The following is a 19976-nucleotide window of genomic DNA, read 5'->3' on the forward strand; positions in this document are numbered from 1 at the left end:
CCCCCCGCCCCAGGGCCCTGCGGGTTCTCTCCTCACGGAGGCTCTTCCCCAACACTTTGTTCTGTGAGGGGGCGGGTGAAGACCCGCTAGGGGTGGGGGGCGGAGAGGGGCGATGAAACTCAAAGGTTTTGGGTACGGATTTAAAAATGTATCAACGCTGCGTTAGGCGGGCGCCCGCCCGGCCATCAGCCGGTCCCCGGCCCGGCGAGGCCCCGCTCCCCGCCCCGCCCCGCCGCCACTGCGCAGGCGCGTCCCGGCGGGGGGCCGTTCCCCTGGCAACGGGCGGGCCGGTGGCGGGCGGCCGCAGGCGGAGCGGAGGAGCCCGGCCGCCCGCCGCGGCGGCAGCGCTGGACGGCGGAGCGGGGCCCGGCGGGGGATGGGGGCCGCCCCCCCCTGCCGCCGCCATGCTGCTGGGCAGGAAGCCGGAGGCGACCCTCGGTGCAGGTGAGGCGGCGGCCGCGGGGCCGGGCCGGGCGGGAGAGGGCTGAGGCGGCCGCCGGGCCCTCCGCGGGGAGCCCCGGCGGGGGTCCCGCGGCCTCGGGGAGGGCCGGGCCGGGATGGCCGGGGAGCCCCGGGGATCCCCCCTCAACCTGCGCCTCCCTCGGGTTATCCCCTTCGCAAAACCGCCGGGCCCCGGAGCGGGGTCGGTCGCCTTAAATATTGCCATTTTGGGTTCCTTAACAGCATTTGCCAACAGTTAGGGTGCGAACCGACACTGCCTTTTGGGTTTTTTTTTTCCTTCCCCTTGCAGCGAATCTGCCAACTGTAATTCCCACATATCATTTTTATGGGATAAGCTACTTTAAAGGATAGTCCTATCAAGTATTTAAGTGTGGGCTTGTTTTCTGTTGTCGTTCCCAGTGAGGCTCGTTCGGGATTACCCTACTTAAGGGAAAATGGGGAGTATGCTGGTTAATGTTTTTGAAGGGTATATTTGCAGTGCAAAAGTTGATTTAAAAAAGAGAAGCTCTAAATTAAAAGTATTGCAAATAAAGATTTCTCAAGAGCTTTGCGCTCTGTTGTGGTATTAAAATATAGTCATAGTTAAATTCTAAAGAACATTTAATAAACGAACAAGAACTGATGATCTTACAGATGAAAATGTGCAAAGTGAGATACGTTGCAGTATTTATCTCTGTCTGTATCAGTGTGAATTGTTGTGACTAACTGGATTGTGTATGGGACGTTTCCAGCCAGGTTTGGAGATGGATTATATGACTCCTATATGAGGATAGATCAGATTAGGTACCAAGAGTCTACAAATGAAGAACGCAGCCCCTCAGGACTTCCTTCTCTTGGAAGATCTAATGTGAGTATTTTAAAGTCGTCTGGGTCTTCGCGTTGTGTTGTGTGGCAGTGAGAACTATCAAGGAGTTGGATATCTCCTTATAGAGACTAAATTAAAAAAGTGAGATGTTGCAGCTTTGTAGTAGCTTATTAACATTATTGCTTTTACTAAGCATGAAAATGATGTGGTATTGTGTTCAATGTAAAACTTGGTAGGCAGCATCAGAAATCCTATCTTACTATCCTCAGCTCATGTTTTAATCAAGAAAGTTATTTTACAAAAGGCTGAAGCGTTCTCCCGTGTCACCTTGTATGTTGGTAAGTATGTAAATCCACGCATGCTTTGCTTTAACTCTTGCACCTTTGCATTTTGGTTTCCCTCATGAAAATTCTAAGAGATACGTACTTGGGAAGAACAGAAGGATCGGTGTGGGTTTGTGTGGCTGCCAAACATCTTACAAAAGTATCTTTCTCCTCTGAAAACTTTAGCCTTATCTGCCACTTCGTTGGCTAGCAAAATAGCTCTTTATGGACTGAAGGTGTTAACGTGCTTCTTCATAAGTGCTGTGTTTCCTCAGCAGATGTGGAGTCATGAGATCTTTCCTTAAATTGATTGAACTGAGCAGTAGCAGTCATGTTTACAGTGATCTGACCTTTTAATGTTTTTAAATGTGTTTTGGCTCTTGTTGAATTCTGGCAGGAGCTCAAGCTTAAAAAAACACGCTCTGAAATGTGAAAACAAACATTTCACCGAGTGAGATGCATATGAAAATCGTCACCTTGTGGGGATTTCTTGTAGCAGATATTAGCAATTAATTTGGTCTGCAGCTCGCTGAGCAAACTCAGTAGCATGGGTCTGTGTTTTCCCTTTTTCGCAATATTGAGGGAGAGCAGAAGGAATTTAGAGACTTGTTGAGTAGTGGAGTTTGAAGGTTTGAAGAGTAGTGGGTTGTTTGTTTGGTTTTGTTTTTTTTTTTTCAGGGACAAGGCAACTTTTAAACTGCCATGTTTAAGTTGTAGTATAACTTCAGTTGTTAAGTAGAATGGAACTATCCAGCTAAATACAAATGTAACTATAAATATTTTGTTTTGCTGGTGTATCTTATTCTTCAACTGTATTTTGTCTGTCAAGCCTATTAGCTTCTTAAAGTGAGATTAAGGATTATAAAATGCCTAGTTTCGCCATGATGACACATCAAAAAATACAACCTTAGTGGTATCTTGTGAGCAGGAACTGAGATGAGGCATCCAAGGATGAAAATCGTGGTGCTCAATTTTAATGGGAAAGTGTCTGGAATTAAGTGATATTTGATTTCCTTCTTGCAGGATTTTCGTACTACCATGTAATGTTACATGAGAATTGAAGAGTTCTGATGTCTGCAGCTGTCCATTCTTTTCATCTTGGCTGCAAGAGAACATAAATATCTCTGCTTACAGAACAGATGGGTTTCATTCAGTTTGCTTAATTCAGAAAATAACTGATGCACTTTTGTAAAACCAATTGTGTAGGAACTGGGTTAACTGCTTCCTTCTCAATTAAAATGAAGTTTTGTAAGTATGTGAAGATCTTCAGCAGGGTGCCACTGGTGTTGTCAGTCTCATTTCTTGGCTGCTAACAGCACTTTATCAATAAAACAAAACCTGTGCAGCCTGTGATTTGTAAAAGCAAGCTGTCGAAAGCAAGCTGATGTTACCCAGGAGTCAGCTGACTTTAGCGTAACTCTTCTGAGTTCAAGTTAGGATTCATCTATATTTGTGTCTCATTGTCACGTGGCAAATGAATTTGGTAGCCTTCTAAGAATGAAAACTTAGTCCGTACTACTGGATGGCTATTGAGTTGGGTTTGAGATCCAAAGACATAGTTTCTTCATTAATAAATAGTTCCAGGATAAATGGAATAATGAATTCCTTGTTTATTTACGGATTCAAAGGTACAAAATGTTTGCTACAAACAGCAGCATTAGCAGAGTTGTTATGGCTCCTGAATAGAGAATATTTAGATTTAGCACTGTTTGCATGGCTTTCGCACTTTATCACGTTTCTACAGTTGATGACATTCAGACTGTTAACATCACTTTTTGGAAATCAAATACTTGAAAGAAATTGATGTCATAAGTCGCATTTCTGCAACACAGTAGCGTGTTCTGAGGTCTTGATGCACGATTTGCTCGCCCCAGCAGAGAATGCTGAGCTGCCGAGCCCTGCCAGTACAAACTGCCGCGACCACGTTCTGCATCAGGAGGTTGTGTCTGTTCTGAATCGCAGAGATAAAAAGCTGCTTCTGTTGTGCATACAATGGAAGCCCGTGTAGGAGGAATATCGAGTTTTGATTGCAAAGGTGAAAATAAGACTTCTACTGTAGAAGGACAGGCTTGTTTTGTTTTGGTTTCACCCCCTCCTGCCCTCCCCTGGAAAACTTCAGAAAACAAACAAGCGTGAACCTTGTTCTGTGCTTATGTTCTCCGTTTATTTGTAAACTTACTGTTTGAGTCTGTTGGACTGAATAGTCTTTTAGCCAGTTCTGAAAATATGTCGTTCTTATCTCGGAGGTTCAGCCAGACTCCGAGAAAAAGGCGTTTATTCTTGGTTACCAGGGTTGGGCTTTGTTTTTGTGTTTAAGAGTTTCTGGAAAGGCGTGTCTCTTACAGTGCACTGTATTTTTGGGTTGATAGGACGCAGAGTAGTGGAACTTAGTAGGATATATCTAATGGCCTCTAGTCACCATTGATAAGGACTGACTTCTACAGGAAATGCCTGTTTTCTGGGGCTTGTGAGGAAGAGCTATCATTTCAAGGCAGCAGCAACAAACAGACTCTTAAGAGTCGTGTGTAGTTGTTTTTGGCCAGAACATTCACTTCCCTTACTTACTGACTGTGCCGAGATGTTGGGATTGTGTGTAACTAAAAAGGAATTTGGTTTTATTGCTGTGGATCTGCAGGTTTATTTATATTTTTTTGTTTGATTCCTGTGTAGTTATTTTGGTTTTCAGGGATTTAGTTTGGCATGTGTCTCAAATCTTTATTTTTAGATTAAAGGGCAAAATGGAAAACAGATGTTGCTACTCTAGTCGTGGCTTCTGCAGTGTTGCACAGGATAAGACGACACCTCTCTGCTGTCTGTCGGCATGGAGCGTCAGTCAGTAGAAAAGGGGAATAACTGCTGCTGTAGTATGAAACTGAACTCCAGGGAGTTCAGCATATACTAAACTGTAAAAATGACAAGCTTGAAAAATTTCTTTTCTCACCTTTTATGCATTCCTTTCAGATGTAAATATTTTAACATATGGCAATAAGAGTCAGTGGTTATAGACTACTGATGACAAAGTTGGTGTAAGAGATATTCTCGATTACTCAAAGCTTCCAAGACTGTCTTAAGATAGTTGTGCAGCTATTGTGATTTCAGAGGGAGTTGTGGATATGATTATTTTTTTCCCCTTCAAAGAAAAAACATCAATTTTTTTTTTTTTTAAAGTATGGTTTATCTTGTCTCGCTCTGTCATCCTTTCACTCCTGGTGCAGCTTGGTTACACCAGCCTTATGTCACTTGCCGTCATTTCTTTGTCTTCCTTCGGCACGCTTGTATTCGCAATATTCCTGACACTTCTCTGCTCATTCATGTTCTGTCGCATGTTTCAGACAGGTGCAGGTTGCATCTGTCCTTGGTTGTGTTTGCTGCACCCACGTTTAAAGCTAAACATAGCTGTTCCCCCGGCTGTTTGCTGACTACATGCATACTAGTAGGGATAGGTATTGTGTCCTTGTTTGAGCGTTTGACTATATAGGGTTTACCCTTTATGGACTTAAAAATACACCACATTTGTGCAAGTGCTTGTTTCAGTAAGTTGCATTTGTGTACCTTTCTGTAACCATGCTTGGAACTTGAGTTAGTTTAGGTCCAGCATTTTATATTTGTTCCTGATAGAAATGCAAAACCTATTGATGTTACTGTTTTTGTTTTATGTGGTATTGATTTTATTTTTACCCTGTGCTTGAAAAGAGAAGAGTAAAGCTTGCTTTTCTTTTTCCCATATGTAGGTTTCTAGCAACAAACTTGCAATGAAGGATCACCCTCTGACTGGAAGTCAGGTCAAAGTGGAGCAATTATTTGAGGACTCTGGCAACAGAAGGAGTAGCACTCTTCAGTCTGCAGGCATCGCTGGTTCAGAAAGATCTCTTCCTTCCCTGACAAAAGATAAAAGCTTAGAGAGCATAAGCACTTCTAAAGGTGGTGGTAGTTCCTCAAAAGCTCATAAGGCCATTTCCCAAGCTCCAGAGCAAGCTGTCAAACAGTACAAACATCAGTTATCTGCTTATGAGCAGCAAGAGATACTTAGTTTTTCTGAAATTTACTTTGTGGGTCCGGCTGCAAAAAAGAGGCAAGGAGTGATCGGTGGTCCCAACAATGGGGGTTATGATGACGACCAAGGCAGCTACATTCACGTGCCCCATGACCATCTTGCTTACCGGTATGAAGTACTCAAAATCATTGGCAAGGGCAGTTTTGGACAAGTTGCTAAAGTCTATGATCACAAACTCCACCAACACTTAGCCTTAAAGATGGTTCGCAATGAAAAGAGATTCCATCGCCAAGCAGCAGAAGAAATCCGGATTCTGGAGCATCTGAAGAAGCAGGATAAAACGGGCAGTATGAATGTTATTCACATGCTGGAGAGCTTCACCTTTCGGAATCACATCTGTATGACCTTTGAACTCTTGAGTATGAACCTGTATGAGCTGATTAAAAGAAATAAGTTTCAGGGCTTCAGTATCCAACTGGTACGCAAGTTTGCTCACTCTATATTGCAGTGTTTGGATGCTCTGTACAGAAATAAAATCATACACTGTGACTTGAAGCCAGAAAATATCCTTCTAAAACAGCAAGGGAGGAGTGGAATCAAGGTTATAGATTTTGGGTCCAGCTGTTTTGAGCACCAAAGAGTCTACACGTATATTCAGTCTCGATTTTATCGGGCGCCAGAGGTAATTCTGGGAAGTCGCTATGGGATGCCCATAGACATGTGGAGTTTTGGCTGTATTCTGGTGGAACTATTGACTGGATACCCTCTTTTTCCTGGAGAGGATGAGGGAGACCAGCTGGCTTGTATGATGGAGCTTCTTGGGATGCCGCCTCAGAAGCTTTTGGATCAATCCAAGCGAGCCAAGAATTTCATCAACTCTAAGGGTCATCCTCGCTACTGCACTGTAACTACACACGCAGATGGAAGAGTGACCCTTAATGGGAGTCGATCCCGCCGGGGTAAAATACGAGGTGCTCCAGGGAACAAAGACTGGGTGACGGCGCTGAAAGGCTGCGATGATCCCTTGTTTATAGAGTTCTTAAAAGAATGTCTCAGCTGGGATCCTTCCACACGCATGACTCCGGGTCAAGCTTTAAGGCACCCTTGGATTTGTAAACGAACGCCCAAACCACCCAGCACTGATAAAACCTCCAGTAAACGGATTTCTAGCTATACAAGTTCTTTCACAGGAATAGGTTCCAAGTTGCCTCCTGTAGTTGGAGTAGCCAACAAGCTGAGGGCTAATTTAACATCCGACTCCAATGGCAGCATACCTCTATGTACTGTGCTACCCAAACTGGTCAGCTAATAGAGAATAACGTATTTCCAGAATGCATACCTTGTATTTTAATTGTTTGTTAATAATGTGTAAGGAAGTTAAATGCAGAGGTTTTTAATGGATTTACTTTTTATTAGAGGCTAAATCTTGAATATAAAAATTTCAGTCAAAATGTACACATTTAAAGGGCTAACTTTTATCCAATTGTTTCACTCACAATATGGTGCATATTACATTACCGGGTAGGGCAGCTCAGCTGTTGAGTAACATGACAGTTTGGCAGACGTGCTATTTAATAATGCTGTTTTAGAAATCAAACTATTTCTTATCAGGACGGTTTAACAGATTCTTTTGCTTAAGACAGCAAGGGAAATTGATTTAAAATACGTATTTTCAGTTAATCTCCAACTGAATGCTTTTTATTCTGGGGAGAGTTTTTACATCTATTGTCAAAAGCACAAATGTGTTAATGTAACGCATTAGGAACTTACTTCCAAATTGCTAACTTATGTTTGAAGAATTTTATTTCTCTGCACCGCTTTTCCCTTATCTATCCTGGCTGAGATTTTTAAAAATACCATGGGATGTAGACACCAAAGGAATTTGGTGGTGAAATTTTATCGTCTGAATTTCTTTTTCTTTTTTTCCAAAGGAGCGTAGAAATGCTGTGGAACACAGGTTATATCTAAATAAAACTACCAACTTCTGTACACTTGCTATTTCCCTTAAAAGTCTATGGAAAGCTGGTGGGGGAATTTGAGATCAGGATGGGCCCATTGCAAGTGTGGGCCAGTTTTTTCAGGGCTAATGAGTAAAGTATGTCTTTCTTTGGAGTTCAAATTTAAATCTTAAGGCCCAGGACTGTAACTAGAAAATAGAGGGGGGCGCACGCACATGCCTAATAATTGGAAGTATGTCCTAAAATCCAAGCATAATCTGTGAAATATCAGGGAAGACATGAGGTGCAAAAACCGGTGGATCCAAATCAAATTTCGTTATGGGAAGAATTGCTTTATTTCTAATGGAATTCCTTCAGGTCTTTGTGAGAGAGATGCCTACGTTTTCTCATTCTTAAACTGTATGAGTTTGTATTTCCTCTTCCTTTATCTTCCAAGAACATGAAAAGGTGGAATGACCTGTAGTGACAACAGCACAACTTGTTCGGGTTGTTACTGCTTGCAGCCACGTGGCCCGCGTCCATTTACAAAAACATCTGATCTCTTGCCAGGTGGCTGAACACAATTTTAAATACAATTTAGACCTTTTATGAACAGAAGGTTTTAAATTTAATGAGTTTCTCTGTAGCAGGTTTTTAATGTTAAAACAAGGAGACTCTCAGTATACAAACAAAGGAATTATCAGGGTGCTTTTAAAGATAAGGTGAGCACATGTTGAATTGAAGACCCTCCCTCTGAGAAGATGGGGCTGCGTTTTCTCTGCTCCGTTTAATTACAGCACTGGTGAAATGCTGGGTGGAAGCCTGTATAAACAAAAAAGTCAAAAAGACAGAGCCAAAGCTCCAAACTTTCCAGGACTGTTGTTTAAACTGAGGTTCTCGTGTATGTAGCTTTTCTGAGTTCTTTTGTTTTACAAGTGTAAATCCAATAAGCTTAGTAATAATATTAAAATAACAGTCTAGCCTTTATCTGTGCAGCTACAAGTGACACCAGTGTGTATGGTGTGGTCATGGTTCACTTAATAATGCATGGCTGGTATTTTTTATTTGGCTTGGCTGGGTGAGGTTTTATTTGGATGGAGTCAGGGAAGTGGATTTAAGGGGGAAGCGGCAGAAGATACACCGATTTTAGTAGAATCTCTAATAGATGCAGCACGTTTTCAGAAGCCAGGAACATTCTTCTTCCTCCTCTGGCCTTTACTCTATGCATTTTTTTACAAAATGTACCTGGTGAGTGAGGAGAAAGGAGCAATAGCTTGTTAGGGAAGATGCATAGAAAAGCACTTTCTATAGAGACTGTAAAGTGATGGTAGTGCCTGGAGCCTGGCAGAAGACAGTGGAGCGTTGGCGCGCTAGGAGCTGTACAAACAGCTCTGCTCTTAGGAACACAGAGCAGTGTCTTGGTTCTAACCCATTTTCATCTATGAAATACCAAATGTAGAATAATCGTTCTGTGACTCCCGGGAGCTGGTTACCATGAGGTAACTGGTGATGTAACAGCCCCTGGTGCACACACAGTCATCTCACTTCAGGCTGGTGCTGTAAAGCTGCAGGTGGAGTAATTAGCTGGCAAGAACATTGCTTTTTATCTAGAAAAAGGCTTCAGCACGCCCTGACTGCACAAGTGCCCGTTGTGAATTGTGTATGTGTAAGACTGGATGTTGCTTAATTTGGGACTACTATATTTTAAAATCAAGTGCATAGTTAACTGTCTTCCTAATTTGGGGCTCTCGTCTATATAGCCATAGTAGGTGAGAAGGAAAGGAAGCAGCCTCAGAAGGTTTTTGCTGTATTGAAAAGGACTTCATAACCCAGGGAGTGCAGCTGAGAATATCTTGGTCTTGAATGTTTGCTTCCAGTGAACAGTGTGACGCAGTATTCCCAAACTGAGAGAGACGTCCAGGTGAGCTAATAAATCTCCTGAGTGAGAGAGAGCTGAGGAATTGTCCCTGCAAACGCTTGTTGAGTTCCCTGTGAATTGGCGCAGGGGATGCCCGGAGCCGCGCGTCGGGGGCTGGAGCACGGGCTGCGTCCTCGGACGGTGTCAGTCGTAACGGGACGGTGACAGTCGCTCTTTCACTGAGATGCAGTTGAGTCACGGATTCACATTTTGTTTTTTGGAAAGCTAAACACCAGTGAGGTCTGAAATCACCAGAAGTCCATCACTTTCATTAGTTGGGATACTGGTTAGAATGTTAAAAGTTGTCTCAAACTAACCTTGTCTAAATAGATTATCAGAACAGCTTTTGTGTTTGTGGTAACTCTTTGCTTTGCAAGTTTGTTAATCTGCCAGCACTGGTGATGTTCCGCTGGAACTTCAGTCACGTTCTCGGAAGTTGGCACAAAACAAATGCAGATTGCTTGGGTTTACAGCAAAACAGGCATCGCGTTTATAAAACTCACCCAAAGTTGTTTAAAAACGTTCCTTGCAACGTTCCCTCTGTTTTACTACACTGTTAGTCTCTGTATTGTAAATAACACGCTCTGTTTATCGTCTGCATTTTTAGGTGTTTGGTTTAGCGATATTTTTCTGTAAACGAATGACAAGGCCTGAGCGTGTATCTGTCAGCTGTCACATCGCTTTTACACTGGGGTCCAAATATCATCTGCCTGCCTGAGTTGCAAAGAGAAACTTGTTTTTATTTGGACCCAGTGGGACGGTGAGTGATTCTTCTTCACAGCGGAACGTGGTGCCACCCAGGCTGCCTTTAGATCTTGACAGGTTTGACCTTACTAACGCCAACTGCTGCTCGTGACGCCTGTTTCACAGCAGCGACCTGATTTTAGAGATCTACCAGGTACAACAGATACTCTTCACTGGAGTTTTTTACCCTTCCCGCCCAGCTTGAATAGGAGCTCAGCTGTCTGGTGACCTGAGAACCCAGAACAGACTGACTGGAAGGCTTTAAGGTGACTTTTGTGGAAGAGTGGCTGTGTTGCTCAATCTGAAATTGTTTACAACCGTTGTGACCCGTTAGGACTTTCATGCAGTTGGAAACCTTTTAAGCAGCTATTTATCAGTAGCAGTTCTTTGCCATGGTCATCCTCTTTAAAACTACCTCCGAAATAAACCTCGGGTCCTTTTTAAAGGGATATTCACTGCAGACTACGGCTCTCCTTTTTTTTTTTCCTTGTTTAATTCTAAACAAGAATTGGCCGTGAAACGTATACATGATGATCTCAGCAATGTCTTGCTAATCCTGGCCATAGAAGCAAAAAGGCTGATTCCGCACCCAGAGATCTCTGCTGAAATGATTGATACAAATCCCCTGCCTGCCAAAGTGTAATGCTGTTGGGGAAACGGAGAGCCAAAATCCTATGGAAAGATCTGCGGAACTTCTCTGCAGTTCCCAGCTGAGATTCAAAACAAACTGCGCTGAAAGTCTTGTTCTCAATGAAAAAACCTGCAGCTTTGGCACGTGCTCGTCGAGCACTCGGAGCTGTGGGTACCTGGCAGCTTTGAAAATTGGACATCATGCTTTTATACTTAGTGCTTATCACGGATACCACTTGATTTTTTTTATTATTTTTTTTAATATTAATTTGATAAGGGTTTGGGGAAATGTATACGCTTCATACTTCCCATAGAAGGGCCACTATGTGTTCTAAAACTCCACTGATATCGTAGCGTTATTTAACTCCCCCTGTAACATGTGAAATCCTGGGGGGTGAGAGCAGTCTTGGGTAGGTGAACGTTGTCCCTGTGCTTGGAAGGTGACTTTAATCCAAACGCGGTTCTTCGGCCGGGCTAAACGGGTGGGTGAAGTCCCTGCTGCGGAAAGGACCAGCCCTGTTCCCTACACACAGCACTGTGCCTTATTATTTTACCAGCCTACATCTGTCTCGGTGCAATCAAATTACTCTTCAGGGTTTCTTACACATCGCAGATGTTCCTACTCAATGTCAGTGTCGAAAGAATGTACAGGTTAGCCTTTTTATTATAAATATTGTGATGAGGTGTACCACGGTGGAGAATGTAGAAGACATTTAAGGTGCATGTGAATATAACTCTCTGTGAAGGAACGCTTTGGAAATAAGTCAGTCTCAAACGATGTATCTAAATGTAATGAACAGATATTTCCTAAAGTTGTATTTCGGTTCATTTTTAAAAGAAAATAAATACATAATTTTCTTTAGCAACAGACTGTGCAAATTCCTAAAAGAAGTACTTGATTTAAAAAAAAAAAAAAAAAAAAAAAAAAAAGAAAAAAAAAGGGAAAAAAAGTATGAATTATTTCCAGATGGTGTAACGTACCTTGCATTGCCAGACACTGCCTTCTGTGGCATCTGACTAGAGAGGAGTAGAAAATCTTCAGGCTTTATGTGGATAGGTGATTTCAGCGTGTCTCTGCTAAACGTGATGGATGCTCTGATCTGACAAATGTTCCTCTCGTTAACGGTGCTGTAATTAGAACATAGCGAAGTTTTGCCGTGACATTCTTCAGTTGTCACTTTCTTATTCAGCCACTAGAGATCTTTTTAAAGCCCAGAATCCTGCTTATCCCTAGGCTGAAAGGAGAAATCCAGTAATAGCCACTTAAGGAAGATTTGCTTTTATTAGAAACCTATAAATGGGTAACCTACTGTACACAAGTGGATATTGGAATAGTTGGAAGATGAAACCACGTGGCAATAACAAGGTCTCTAGCTGTGACCTACGTGATTAAACGACGCATGTGACATGCGGAAAGTTTGCAGATAACACCGAGTGCGTTTTTTCCTTCCTTCTTTTAATATGGGTGAATGACAAAGGTTTGATTGAAAAACGTTTACGGTCTGAGAACAGTAAGAAAACACGTACATGCAGAGATTTACGTGTTCTTTGAATGTCTATGGTGTATGTGTATACGGACGCGTAACTACGTAGCCTGCAGGCACAGTGCGCCGGTACTGATTGTCATGGGACAGTCTCTGGGTGAGGATTTTGTACGCCCAAGTGGCATTTTCCCGGGCGCAGCACCTCATTTGAAAAAAATACAGGCTTATTTTGCCATGCTGTGATGCTTGTGGATGTAAATGACGAGGTTCTGTGTCACCAGTTGTGCCGTTCGGAGCTGCAGGGTGTGTAACGTGAGGGGCTGCTTAACGCCAGCTAAGGAAGGGGGGGTTGGGTACTAAAGCTGTGTCACATCGTCCCGCCTGTCCCAGTTATGCCCAGGGATGTCAATATAAAATCTGCGTCTCCCCAGAGAGTCAGACTGTGGGGCAGAAGCCTGGAGTCTGGCCCGTTGATGCTCATATGGTATATTGCAGCCATTATTAATTATTTCCATACGTTAATTAATGTGGTTTCTTGAAGGAAAAATTAATCGGGAGGTTCTCGAATCATTTTGACAGGCAGAAGAGGAAGAGATTTGCTCGCATTTAGCAATATTCCTTCTGGTTCACTGGGTTTAACTTTCCAGCCTTTGCATGGTAAGCGGGCGATGCCGCTCCACGTAGCAGGGTCATGTAGCACAAAGCGCTTCAAAAAGCAGCGGAGTTGTTTAAAAAGCGAGTTGTTGCTTAGCACAGATTTGTCCAGCTTAATTTCTGCCTACTGATACTTTAAAGACCCAGGCTGAGGGCTTTTTTTTTTTTTTTTTTTTTTTTTAAGCTGCCTATCTAATTTAAATTTGTAAGCCCAGGCTTTCCAATGGTGGCTAAATGCTTTGGAGCTTCAGGTGTGGGTCTTCTCCTTGATGTTTAAAGGGACCTGATTTTTCTGAAAATAAGCGCCAGGAATTTCCTAGGGCCATTCCGAAGGGCCTTAAAATTACCAGACTGAAAAGTTTGGATGTATTTTCTAGCGACAGCAGTGGTATAAAAGCCTAAGGGTGCCTGGGCTGGATGATGCCATTCTCCCTTCCAGAGCAGAGCTGCCCTTGTCCCTGCCGTGTCCACAGCGGCTCTTGGGCTAAATCTGCTGAGAGTCCCTATGCCCGCCCGGCCGGAACGACGGGGAAGGATGTTTGTCACCTTTCTCTGGAAGAGGTGAGGCTGCGGTGTGTCCAGCGACAGGAACCTGTTGGAGCTACTTGCCTGGTCTGAGCTCCATCTCCTGCTTGCGTTGCCCACGATGAGTTGCCCAGGAGGCTCTTTGGGTGGCCCGCGAGTCACCTGTCTGCTGGAAGGGACGGTATCAATGAGACACACTGGATGCGGAATCTTTCGGAGCTCTGATTTCCATTCTTACACACACACACGCTGTTCTTAGGGGTGTGGGGCAGCATGTGACTCAAGGTTTTGTGGACCAAAGAGGTGAATTTTGCCCATAATTAGGTTTTCTTTAAGCATCAGCTAGCGAGCTAGTGCTAGTCTTTGTGTGATTCATCTAATCCTTTTTATAAACTAAGTTCTTTGCTGCCCAGACGATGAATGGATGGTAGACAGCGTTGGGTTTGTTTTCTTTCCTCTTGTCAAATTAGCCGAACAGCCTTTACAAACGCTTTTTGGGACGGCCACGTGCACAGGTGCCCAGAAACGTCTCTCCTCTGGAGGTTGTTGTCTTCTCCTCATGGGAATGCACATCCTTTGATTGAAGCACATACGATGTATGCGAAATGTTTTCCCGTGGTACCACCTCTGTCTCGCCCCAGAGTTTATACAGACGTAATAAACGTGTGGGGACGTTCCTGGTGCAGCGGCAGACGGCTGTGAAACCTCAACTGCTGTCCTTCGTCTCAGTGGTCCGGCCCGAACCACCACAGCGTATATGGAGTCGAAGGGGGTTTTGGGGTCTGGCTCTCGGCTCCGGTGGGGAGATGGGGCCGTCGGCAGGAGCACGATGCAGCATCTCGCTCGCCGCGGGGTGTGAATGAACTGTCATTTCTTTGCGTTCCTCCTGCGGGCTCGGAAACGCTGATGCTCGGCTTCGCAAGCGGAGGAGAGGTGTATGGGAGAGAATTGTTTTCCTGGGCGAGGGGGTTGTAGGGAGGAAGGCAGAGACCGTGATTATAATAATTAAGTGTAATTAAGCATAGCTGAGAGTGGATTGAAAGAAATAAAGCGCATGCCTGATTAGCCCACGGAATTTTCTGTTGGAGGCTGCCGTAGAGACCAGTGACATTGTTTTTAAAACAGGTTGGATTTAATACGAAGTTCTTCACAATTTTAATTGTGTGGTGGGAATAGCTCGGATGCGCTGCGTTCCAGCAGGTGCTGCTGAGCAAGGGGGGCTCCAGGCGAGGAATAATGGGGCCAGTTCTTGCCCTGGGGCGGTTCTGGCTGCGGGGAGGCTGCTGTGGGCACACGACCCTGGAAATGCAAGGAGTTATAACCAAGAGGGAGGTGGGAGAGAGGAGCGTTGGTGGCTTTCAAGGGCTGTGGAGTGGGCGGCCAGGTGGAAGAAGATCTTGCAGGGGAGGAAAAAGAATTGGAAAAATGGGATTTCCACCCTGCTACACTCAACAGGAGCCTCCGCAGCTGGTGCTGCTCACACTGGCGTGGGCAAAGGATGAGGAGGAGAGGACAAAAGAGGTACTTTCCTCAGTACTATCACAGGTCTGACCGATAACGCCCTGCACGGCCTGGACCTGCCGAGCCCGCGTGCCCGCGGTCTGTCGGCCGCTGCCTCAACGCTGGGTGACAGCAGCGCCAAAAACGTTAATGATAGAAGCTGCCCGTCTCTCCAGCAGGTGTTGATGATGGATGGCATAAATGAAATTGTATTTGAGGTGCGGGCAGCCAGCTGTAAAGTCATCAAACAGGAAAGGTCACGCAAGTGATTTACACCAGACGTTCTCCGCTCTCAGAGCCGTAAGCACGGAATAAATGCATGCCGGCGAGCAGAGAGGGTTATTTTTTTGTCTGAGGCTGAAGCTCTGAGACATGAGCTGTATATCCCCTGTATATCCCCTTCACAATCCCCCTCGTTGCTGATGCCCTGTGCAGAGCTCGGGGAGTAACAAGCCTTTGGCAGAGTTTGCTCTTGACGCTGCCGGCTCCTGTCTGAGACGGGATGGAAGGGGCTGGGGACGGGCACCCCCCGGGGCTCCTCCAGCTCCTCACCCGCTGCCTCCAGGCTTGGCCTTCTGAAGATGCCCGAAGAAATGCGCTGCCCACCTTTTGCTCCGTGCCGATAGGATTTAGGTGCTTAATTTCTTCTTTAGATGTAGATAAACATGGAAATGACGGCAGTGGTTTCCACCTCTTTGCTGGAGGTGCCCCGCAGCACCGCGCACACCCCGCACGGGACCCTGGGCATTGGGAGAGGGTAACTGCATTTTCCAACAATTTCTAGATATTTACACCCTGGTGATCTTCAAAAATGCCTCTTTAACCTGGCCAGTCCCAGGGACACAGTGGGGGCCGGGCCGGGGATGCTGGCAGTGCCAGCCGCGGCTCCCGCTGCTCCCTGGATTGCCGGGGAAGGTGGAGTGGGGGGGGGGGTGAGCATAGGGAAGCCGCTGGTTATTTTGGGAGGTGCAAGAGGGGAGCAAACTGCCCGGCTTTCATTCTCCAGCCAGCTGGTGCTGATTCAGGATGTTTTTGCAGCGACAATTGCATGGAGCTGAGCCACCCGGCGCTTGGTTACGCGTCCCGGCCGCGGCTACGTGTGCAGCAGCGTCTCACCTCCCACCGCCTCTTGTTTCTCACTGCCTGGGACACTGGGGGTGCTTTTAGGAGAAGCAATAAGATGGCAGGAGAGTAAGAGCAAGCCAAGACCTCTAAGCTGGATTCTCTTCTTTATTTCCCTAGTCCAGTGGGATCACATGCTTCTGCTATAACTATTTCCAGACCCCTCTTCAGCACTTGCAGGACTAAGCGCGATCCTTTGACACACCCCCACGTGATGGGAAATGCACAAGAATGACAAAAACCTTTATAAATATTCTTTGGTGATTCATTTTTTATTATTTTTTTTTCTATTAAACTAAAGCCAACGCTTCATGCATCGGCCACTCTGTGAGGCCTAATCACATGGAGCGGATAAAATGGCCTTTATGAAATGCTTTCTCGGGTTCTGGTCTCGCTCCGTGGCCCTTTCTATGAACTGGAAGCGTTACAGAAAGATGCTTGACTTTCCCAGAGGGCCACAACAAACGCAGCTTTTGGCGGACCCAATGTCAGGCGTGCCCCCCCCTTCCTTTCCCTGTCCCTAACCTCCTCGATGCCGTTTGCTGAGCTCTTCCGACGTGGCCGTGCCGAGGGATTAAGCGCAGCCAGCTCCGGGGGTGGCAGGCGTGGGAGGTTTGTCCCCACCGGGTGACCTTGTGCTTCGCTCGCCCGTCTGAGGCTTACGCAGAGACTGCAGCCCTGGGAGAGGAGCCCTGTGCTGCAGGACCGTTATTTTCTTATTTTGTACATAACTGGTTTGGACTCATTTATCGGACCATCCATCTGCTTCTTCCACCCGGATCCTGCCACCAGGGTGGGTGCTGGCACAGGGCTTGGTCCCGAGCCCGAAGTCCATCTGAAGAAGCCCAAATCACTTCTCTGACTCCCTTTCCCTACCCAGAAGGTGGGGATAACAGCTGGAAAGGGACTAGGACTCAGCAACGTAGATGATGTCTTCCGAACATCGGGGCACAGCCTGGTTCAAGCCCCTGTCTGCACCCTGCTAGCTCTGCTCTGTGCGTATCCAGCATCTCCCAGCGCCCACCAGCATCCAAAAGCCTGTGATAAAGGGCAATGCAGATATTGCTGGGCCGGGGAGTCCCAGCCCTGCATGGAAACACCGCTGTTGCTTTGCAGCATGGGGAGGCTCCGAGGCACAGCCTGGGGAGCTCACATCCACAGCAAAACCCCTTTAAAATGTAAACTAATCTCTTTCATCCAAATAAATAAATATTTCTGGCCTCAAAAAAAAAAAAAAGAAGAAAAAAAAAGAGAGCTCTACACCTCACCTAGCTCCTGTTGCTATTTCTTCAGTTGCTACACAAACAGTTTTATTTCTGGCTCGCGCCGCGTGCCAGGTCCCAGCCCGCTGCAATGTAATCTCCTGTTATTGGTTTAAGCACGCCGGGGCGGATACGGCGGTTTCAGAGCGAAGCCCTTCCAGCGCGGCCCCCGGCAGCTGCTCCGCCTGACCCCGGCCACTTTTAGCCTGTCGCTCGGTGGCCCAAGTGTTTTTCCACCACGCGCAGGAACCCAGATAAAGCCCCGTCAGCACCCCGCTGCCACCGGCACCCAGCGGAGCGGGGGGCTCGGGGCGAGTACCCCCCAGCCCTGGCCCCAGCCGTGGGGGTCCCTTTGCACTGATGCTGACCCTCAGCCTAACCAGCTCTTTGTGCCGTACATCGCCCACAACCTCCCCCAGCCAACTTTTTTGGGGGTTCAGGAGATCACACGCCTTTTTGCCTTATAGAATCACAGGGTGGTTTGGGTTGGAAGGGACCTTAAAGCCCAGCCAGTGCCACCCCCTGCCCTGGGCAGGGACACCTCCCACCAGCCCAGGTTGCTCCAAGCCCCGTCCAACCTGGCCTTGAACCCCTCCAGGGATGGGGCAGCCACAGCTTCTCTGGGCAACCTGGGCCAGGGGCTCACCACCCTCACAGCAAACAATTTCTTCCCAAGATTTCATTTAAATCCCCCCTCTTTCAGTGTAAAACCCTTCCCCCTCGTCCCATGGCTCCCCTCCCTGATCCCGAGTCCCTCCCCAGCTTTCCTGGAGCCCCTTTAGGGACTGACAGGGGCTGGAAGGTCTCCCTGGAGCCTTCTCTTCTCCAGGCTGAACCCCCCCAGCTCTCTCAGCCTGTCCCCACAGCAGAGGGGCTCCAGCCCTCCCAGCATCTCCGGGGCCTCCTCTGGCCCCGCTCCAACAGCCCCGTGTCTCTCCTGTGCTGGGGTCTTCTCCTGGGCTTCTCTCCCCCCTCCCTGCAGGCAAGCTTGCTCTCACAGCTGGGCGCCTGGGGTTCAATGGGGCCCAACTGTTCATTATTGGCAATCAATGCTGCTAATTGCCCTGGGAGAAGCCTCCCTGCAGCAGTGCTGGTCCTCCCTTCCTGCAAGGAGTAGCTGTGCTGCTGTGGAGGGATGAGGACCCCCTCTTCGCTTGCTCTGCGGCTGATCCCCGTGAGCCCTTCGGTGCTCTGCTCTTGGCTCTGCTCTGCTCACGGGTAAGTTGGGCTCCCGTCAGCAAGTCTTCTCTGGGTGAAAGCCAAGCCGTGGGGGTGAAAAAACTGTTCTGTTTGGGATGTGTAACTGCTTGGGTTTGTATGAAAGCCCGCAGGCAGGCTTGGTTGTGTATATGGGGGTGTTTCTTGAATGTATCATTAAAAGCTTGGTATGGGCTGAGGGCTGAGCCCCCTCTTCTCTCCCTCCCCCCAAAAAAGAAAATACAGAAAAATATATGTGAGCAGCAGCCAGCTGGTTCTGCAGCCGGGCTGGCAGGGCCTGAGCTGGCATTGCCCTTTGTCTGCCGCACAGAGCGCCCGCGGAGCCTGCGTGGGGAAACACGAGGGCAAGCTCTGCCCCGAGGACCCTGCGCGTGTGTCAGGGCGAGCACCGGGCTGAGGCGGCCGTGGGAGCGGGGAGAGCCGTCCCAGTGTGGCCATCCCCATTAGCTGGGCTGGACTGGGAGTGTTGCATAGTCCCCACTGGCGTGTGATACCTGCCCTGAGACAGAGACACGGGTGCACGTCGTCTCCTCCAGGGAAGACGGGGAGCGGCGGCGCGTGGGCTGCACATGTCCCCCTGGATTAGGGCCAGCCCACGAGCTGCTTATGCTCATGGAGCTAATCGCCATAATCTCGTTGCACAAATGCCTCCTCTCTGCTGGCAGGGATTTGGGTTAGACGTGGATGCCAGTGGATGTAAGCGCACAGGGAGGTGGCAGGGAGAGGAGTCACATCTGGGGCTCGTGGGGGCCCTGCCAGGCTGGGTCAGAGCCCCCCCCCACCCCGGCCCTGCACCCTGCTCTGGGGTTTCACCCCATCATCCCCCCCACAGCGTGGGGTGAGCTGCCGTCCAGGGGCAACCTGCCCTGGGATGATGACTTTACAGCCAAGTCCCTGTGCCCCAGCCCAGCGCCCGTAACCCCTGTGTGATGCCCTTCCTCTGGCCTTGCGCCCGTCCCATGTCCTTTTCCACTTTATGCCGTGTTTTTCACCCTTCCTGCTGGTGCCTCCATGGGGATCTCCAAGTCTCTGCGTGCTCCCGCAGCGTGTGGCTCGCCCGCCTGTGGCTGATGGACTCAGGCTGGGGAGGCCGTCAGTCCATCTCCGAGTCTCGTTTAGCTCATTTCCTTGTATCGGGCCTCTGCCAACCTTTTCAGGTCACCAATATTGCTGGCAGGGCCCCTGTGAGGGGTCTCGGTGCCGTGCAGGAGCACACGGTCCCTTCTGACCTTAAAAGTCTGACTGGCTCCAATGCCACCTCTTGCTGACGGGCAGCCGAGTCTGTTCAAGTTCATCCGAGTTATTTCGCACTCAGAGAGAAGCCTCTGGACTCTCTATCTCTGCTCCAGAGCCGCCCGTTAAATCACACATCACGACGTGGAGGTGTGAGACGGGATC

General features: G+C 47.4%; 1 protein-coding gene across 2 annotated transcripts; it reads left to right on the plus strand.

Annotated features, from left to right (window-relative positions):
- Positions 1–286: 286 nt before the first annotated feature.
- On the plus strand, positions 287–7573 carry DYRK3 (dual specificity tyrosine phosphorylation regulated kinase 3). 2 transcript variants are annotated; one of them, XM_054181317.1, is made up of 3 exons: positions 287–444; positions 1194–1309; positions 5322–7573. In XM_054181317.1, exons 1-3 carry the CDS (start codon positions 405–407, stop codon positions 6891–6893), a joined length of 1728 nt encoding a protein of 575 aa, XP_054037292.1. In that variant the 5' UTR covers positions 287–404; the 3' UTR covers positions 6894–7573. The 2 variants fall into 2 exon arrangements, with proteins under 2 accessions (XP_054037292.1, XP_054037293.1); XM_054181318.1 differs by having other exon boundaries at positions 377–444; positions 1198–1309.
- The last annotated feature ends 12403 nt before the right edge of the window (positions 7574–19976 follow it).

This window comes from Rissa tridactyla, chromosome 21 (genome assembly GCF_028500815.1).
Source record: "Rissa tridactyla isolate bRisTri1 chromosome 21, bRisTri1.patW.cur.20221130, whole genome shotgun sequence".
Lineage (NCBI taxonomy): Eukaryota > Metazoa > Chordata > Aves > Charadriiformes > Laridae > Rissa > Rissa tridactyla.

Bases quoted from the DNA above. Each gene is read 5' to 3' on its own strand.
- DYRK3 (XM_054181318.1), top strand. From the start codon at position 377: ATGGGGGCCGCCCCCCCCTGCCGCCGCCATGCTGCTGGGCAGGAAGCC. The intron at 445-1,197 runs GTGAGGCGGCGG...GTTTCCAGCCAG, and splicing joins GGAGGCGACCCTCGGTGCAG to GTTTGGAGATGGATTATATG. The intron at 1,310-5,321 runs GTGAGTATTTTA...TCCCATATGTAG, and splicing joins CTTCTCTTGGAAGATCTAAT to GTTTCTAGCAACAAACTTGC.